The sequence below is a fragment of the Choristoneura fumiferana genome, chromosome 10 (genome assembly GCF_025370935.1).
Source record: "Choristoneura fumiferana chromosome 10, NRCan_CFum_1, whole genome shotgun sequence".
In the NCBI taxonomy this organism is placed as follows: domain Eukaryota; kingdom Metazoa; phylum Arthropoda; class Insecta; order Lepidoptera; family Tortricidae; genus Choristoneura; species Choristoneura fumiferana.
The window spans coordinates 17,612,210-17,618,770 of NC_133481.1; the positions used below are offsets into that span (position 1 = coordinate 17,612,210).

Here is a 6,561-nt window from a genome sequence, read left to right on the forward strand (position 1 = left end):
ATGCTGGTGACTTTTTTTTCTTTTTTTTTATTCGACTGGATGGCAAACGAGCAAGTGGGTCTCCTGATGATAAGAGATCACCACCGCCCATAGACACCTGCAACACCAGGGGGATTGCAGATGCGTTGCCAACCTAGAGGCCTAAGATGGGATACCTCAAGTGCCAGTAATTTCACCGGCTGTCTTACTCTCCATGCCGAAACACAACAGTGCAAGCACTGCTGTTTCACGGCAAGATTAGCGAGCAAGATGGTGGTAGCAATCCGGGCGGACCTTGCACAAGGTCCTACCACCTGCAAAACCCTGCAAAAGTGAAGATTTCCGGAAATAATCGCTCCCAAAGTAGCAAAAATTGTGTCCCCCCCCCCTCTATCTTTAAACCGTTTGTCCAAAAATATGCAAAAAATATGGAAAGGTAACGCTTAATAAATACTTTCAACGAAAATTGGTTTCAACATGATCGGATATACCGTTTTTGAGTTATTGCCGAAAAACAGCGCTTCTCAACAAAAGGACGTAAGTGCCGTGAAGATACGCTCTTTTTCTGGTAATAGATTTTAAGCCGCAGGTTTACGGTGGATGCAGGCCGCTGCCAACCGAAGCAACTGGAGGTCTGTGGGGGAGGCCTATGTCCAACAGTGGACGTCCTACGGCTGAGATGATGATGATGATGATGATGAGATTTTAAGACTGTAGTAAGTACATAATATTACTTGATTTTTTTCGTAATGTTTTATGCTGGCTAACATGACTAAAACTGACATTTCAGTTTGACACTATCGTCGCATTAGCCGCATCTATGGTTCAATCATGAACGACGAAGAAAACTGTCATGTTTACCTTTTTGTTGACAAATTTCCTATAAGATTATGGTGTGATCCCTGTATTGTTTCTCTCAATATTAATGTCAGTGATTAGGTTTAAGTATTGCCTTGTGTGAAACACGTAAAACGATGTCTTCGAGTTCCGCGGAAGATATCCCTGACCAGTGTACGGTAAGCGTATTTTTATCCAAGACATTAGAAGGCCGTGCATATTCTTTGTTTTTGTGTTTATGAGTACGACCTTGGGTTAAATCGTAGCTCTAAGTTAATTGTTTGTTTCAAAAAACAAACAATCCTAAGTGAAGACTACTTATTGCGTCATGTTTAGATTCAAGGATGAACCTCACCAGAAATAACGCCCATTCAAATTGGATTTCTAATGGTAGATAAAAACGCAATTGTTAGATTATTTTGAACCACGTCATAGTTATGCAAGTACAAGGGAGTTCTAAGTGGTGTCCCTGACGCTTAATCTAAAAGCATGCTTGTTGTTATTAACGAAAATAATAGGGTATTTGTTAAATATTTTTTTTATAAATCCAAAAGGATACTAGGTAATTTATATTTCAGATAACAAAAAACAAGCTCAATAATTTTCAGAACAAAATAATGAAAACAATATCCAAAAAACTAAAATTTTAATGAAAAGTAACTGCAATTAGACTTTTTTAGTATATTACTTTAGTATCAACACCAATACTTGAACCAAACATGATACTGGCCGCAGAACATTAACATATGTCATTAAAAGAAAAATTAAAGTTGATTTCAAAATTAACTACAGTCAATATTTGTTTCTATGTGAGGGTAGTTTATCAGTGTCACCTTTAACCCCTTGTATGCTTAGACGCATATCCGTGCTAGTTCATGAACTGCGTAAGCACTGATACGTTCCAAATTGACTATGCTGAAATTACAATTTTAGAAAGAAAAATCAAAATACTAAGTTGGTAACCTGTACTAACGGAAAGTTGCAGCACCGAGGTGTCAAATTCTGAAACGGCTCCCGCATATGAGGGCTTAACTAAAAAAGGGACTGAATTCTAGGCTCATCTGTTTTAATAAGCACAAATTCTGCTGATTTAAAAAAAAGTAAAAGTAGTAGTAGTGTTTTTTCTCTGTGTATCTGTTTTCTGTATCGCTTCCTATTTCTGGTGTACAATAAAGAGCCTTTGTATTGTATTGTACAAAAAGATACCCTAAGATTTGACATGGATCCATGTCTTCAGCGTATGAGGGGATAATCTTTGTGTGGGACTTGAATATGATATAAAGTTTTTGGTTTAGCAGACCAGGGCTATTCTTGTTTAGGTTAAGAGGACCGTAATAATTAAAAAAAGCCGTGGTGGCCTAGTGGTTTCACCCATCGCCTCTCAAGCAGAGGGTCGTGGGTTCAAACCCCGGCTCGCACCTCTGAGTTTTTCGAAATTCATGTGCGGAGTTACATTTGAAATTTACCACGAGCTTTGCGGTGAAGGAAAACATCGTGAGGAAACCTGCACAAAACCTGCGAAGCAATTCAATGGTGTGTGTGAAGTTCCCAATCCGCACTGGGCCCGCGTGGGAACTATGGCCCAAGCCCTCTCATTCTGAGGGGAGGCCTGTGCCCTGCAGTGGGACGTACATAGGCTGGGATGATGATGATGAATAATTAAAGTCTCTATGAGCTACCCTTTGTTGTATTTCGGTTTCTTTAAAAAAAAGAATTAAGATGATAGATAAAACACGTAGATGTATTTATTAACAGGCTATGTCCAACAGTGGACGTCCTATTGCTGATGATAGGATGATTATGATTATTTATTACCATCTAATAACCTAACCAACAAAAAGTTGGAAAACCATTGTTACTTCAGAGTTCATTATCACAAAAACGGCTGAAACGATTTTGATTAAAGATGTCTAAGAACTAGGGATGGGCTGAATATTCGGCTAAATCACTGAATGTTTGGCTGTGTTGTACTTGAACTTTTTACTGTATTGAGCCATGTATGAGTTGTTTTAAATGTGTTATTTTTATGAGGTACAGTGAGGCTTCATGTTTGTGTTGACATGGTAGCATTGTTTCGGTAATAACAGCAGATAAAAAGAGGGTTATTAATTTAAAAACAAATATAAGTAGTGTGTAGCTGTTTTGATATTAAGCTACAGTGATCTTTATAATAAAATAATAAGTTAATATAATTAATCAGGTCTTTATTATGAGAAATTAAGCAAGTTTTTTGTTTTAATCAAGAGTTGCATGATCAAAAGTTGCATGGTTATTACAGAATACAAATGCTTTATTAAATTATTGTGGCCTTGATCAGAACAAGAGAACAATGACCTGTAATTTATTGATATCCTCACTCATCAGCTATTCTATTACTGATAAATTTTATCTCTTTTGATGTGTTTATATTTTCTGTAAATAAGTGTTGTAGGTACAACAATTATTGTAAGCAACTACATTACACATTTAAAAAAAAATTGTACACCATGGTTCCTACCACCACCGCCATCGGTAGATAAGCATAATGTACAAAATTTATAAATTTTACCAATTTTACAAGGTTTTATTGAACTTGCGCTGTTTGTTGTTGCTGTTGGGTGAAATTTTGCGAGTTAGTTTTGACCCACTCCTTATGGTCGGATTGACTTGGAATTCGGTATACAATGTCAGTAGGATGACAATGCAAGTACAATTAACACAAAGTACTATCAGTAAAAATCCTTTTTTTTTTTACGTAATCTTATTTTTTCCTCTTTTTTTTCGACTAGTTTAAACATGTAATTAACAACTGAGCTCCTACAATAAATATTTACATGACTAATATAAAAAACAATTACAAAATTAAAACTAAACTAAACTTACAAAGTAAAAAAATGTCCTGATTTTCTGCCACAGGCATTGACCCCAAGACACTGGCCGCGTTACCTCTCTGAACTATTATTCCTAATCTTTGCGAGCGGTAAGTGCGAGCCCTGGGGTCAAAACCAGACGAGAGTAGGTCTTTAATAAAAAGGTTGGTGTCTTGTCTTCTGACTCCATACTCTTATACTATACAGTACTATAAATGAAAATTATGATTTACATTAAATTGTTGCCATGTCAAGCGTTTTATGTTAAAAATGCGACAGTTACTTAGATTTTCTTAATTACTTAAACAATTTTTTTTTTTTTTAATTAGTGTATTTAAATAAAAAATTTGAGGTGTCCCGAAGTTTTAAGATTCTTTATCATTACTCATAAAGGGTGCCTATAAAATATAGGCTAACAAGTAAATGTTTTTTTTTTCAGTGCTATTCCATTTTTAATGTGCAAGATAAATCAAAATTGAATTATCATTCATAGAACTTTTATAGGCTTCCATTATAATTTATTTCGCATATTTTGAGTGTGGCCTCTAGAGCTCTTATTTATTCTTAATTTTGATAGTGGCAACTCTGAAGTAAGCTTGACTACTGTACATTGTGTCACTTACTAGTCTGTGTTACTCAAAGGAAAGGACCATGAGCAAATGTGTATGTGTATTTATTTATTTGTATAATTAGAAACCAGATGTGCTTGCTATGCTATTCATGTTATATATTCTAGACCAGGGTTTCTCAAACTTATGGCTCCACGTACCCCTGTTAAAGTTTCTAGACGATAGCGAACCCCTACCCCCCCCCCTTGACTGTTGGAGAAACTAAAAATAAAAAATACGAAAAGACTCCAAAAACCAACCTTCATCATCTTATCTTGCTAGTCTTGCAGCCTGGTGGTTTTTGGAGTCACGTAAACCTTGTCGCGAACCCCCTACCGTCGAATAGCGAACCCCTAGGGGTTCGCGTACCCCACTTTGAGTAACCCTGTTCTAGACGACCAGATGGCCTAGTGGTTAGAGAACCTGACTATAAAGCTTGAGGTCCCGGGTTGATTTCCGTGTCGGGGCAGATATTTGTATGAAAAAATATGAATGTTTTTCTTCGGGTCTTGGGTGTTTAATATGTATTTAAGTATATATCTATCTATATAATTATATTTATCCATTGCTTAGTACCATAACACAAGCTTTGCTAAGCTTACTTTGGGACTAGGTCAATTGGTGTGAATTGTCCCGTGATATTTATTTATTTATTTATATTCGTGAGTAAAGAACCAATTAAATGAACACTAAGGGCCTGTTCCACCACTTGTCGACTAACTTTAAGTGACAGACGTCAGTGATGCCGTCCCTGTTTGTTTTGTCCGAATAAACAAAGACGGCATTACTTTTATCTGACACTGAAAGTTAGTCGACAAGTGGTGAAACAGGCCCTAAGAATAGTGGCCAAATGTAGTTCTTAAAGCAAAAGTTGTTCATTCAATAAAGAATTTTAAGAATGTTGAAGTATTATCCAAAATAACAAATCTGGTGACCAATATGTAGGTTGTAAGTATACAACATTTGTAAAAAAGCATACATTTGAAAATAAAAAATGATAATGAAAAATTTAACCAACTACAAAAAACCATGAATGACGGAGTTCTGAGCTGATAAACATAAAAAAATACAACTGAATTGACCTCTTCCTTTTTTTTGAAGTTGGTTGATGATGATGATGATTGTATTTCCACAGGACCTGTTCACTCAAGATGGGGTGCTTGTCAAGACCTGCATTGGCCGGCCCATTGCCGACCTAAACTCCCACGGGATGCTGTGTATCATGCTCAACCCCCGAGGCAACAAGGTGATTGAGTGGAGGCCTAACGATCTAATAACCATCGACTCTGACACCCAGGACCAAGAATGGGCTGTGGTCAATACTATTGGTAAGATTTCTTTTATACGAGGACCGGATAGCCTAGTGGTTAGAGATCCTGACTGTGAAGCTTGAGGTCCCGTGTTCTATCACCTCGTGGTAAATTTCAAATTCCGCACATGAATTTCGAAAAACTCAGAGGTGCGAGCCGGGGTTTGAACCCACGACCCTCTGCTTGAGAGGCGATAGGTCAAACCACTAGGCCACCACGGCTATTACGTTACGGTGTTTGCGTTATCTAGTGTAATCTATATCTGTGCTTCCAGCCTAGATACCAAATTTCATCAAAATCCAGCTGTTTTAGTTTTAGCGTGAAAGAGTAAAAACATACGCACAAAAGACACACACACACAAACAAACATTTGCATTTCTTATATTAGTAGGATAATAGTAGTATCTCGCCCGCAGGCCGCCGACAGCGCACTCTAAGCGGCAACCTGACTTCCGACTACCAAACCGCCCGCGCCCGCATCATAAGAATACCCCTGACGAGCTAAAATCCTTCAGAGTGAACCGCACCAACCAACAGTGCAATTCTCAACGAAACAGGGCGTCTGGCAGACCACATTCCATTCTTTACACGGAAACGCCGAAGTATTTCGTGTCCAACTTGAAGGATTATATGTGAAAAACAGCGAAAGTCAGGCAATGACAGGAACACCTATATAGTTGTGGAACTACAGACGAGTCCCAAGTTTTAAATAAGAGTTTTGCCGAACTGGATATTTTTACGGAGAACACGACAGATGTTGTGTGGAATTATGTGTCCAATTTTAAACAGAGGCCTTATGAGACTACTATGACTGCTTTTTCGAAGCTCACGGATATTGGTAAGTGATTAAACGTTTTATGAGATTTAAAAGTTAGTACCCTATATACATAACTCTATAATAAGCGTTTTCCCAGAGATAAGACCAAGCTAGATCGATTTGTAATCCCCGAAAACACCCCACATGCCAAATTTCATCGA

The 6,561-nt window shown here is 37.5% G+C and overlaps 1 protein-coding gene across 1 annotated transcript in view; it reads left to right on the top strand.

The window, feature by feature from the left end:
* Nucleotides 1–785: 785 nt before the first annotated feature.
* Tbc1d15-17 (TBC1 domain family member 15/17) overlaps nt 786–6,561 on the top strand; it is a 21,447-nt gene continuing 15,671 nt past the window's right edge. Inside the window, exons 1-2 of the mRNA XM_074093741.1 lie at nt 786–995; nt 5,409–5,631. Of these exons, the coding sequence (XP_073949842.1) occupies nt 954–995; nt 5,409–5,631 (265 nt within the window). The 5' untranslated portion in view covers nt 786–953. The remainder of the gene's footprint in view (nt 996–5,408; nt 5,632–6,561) is intronic.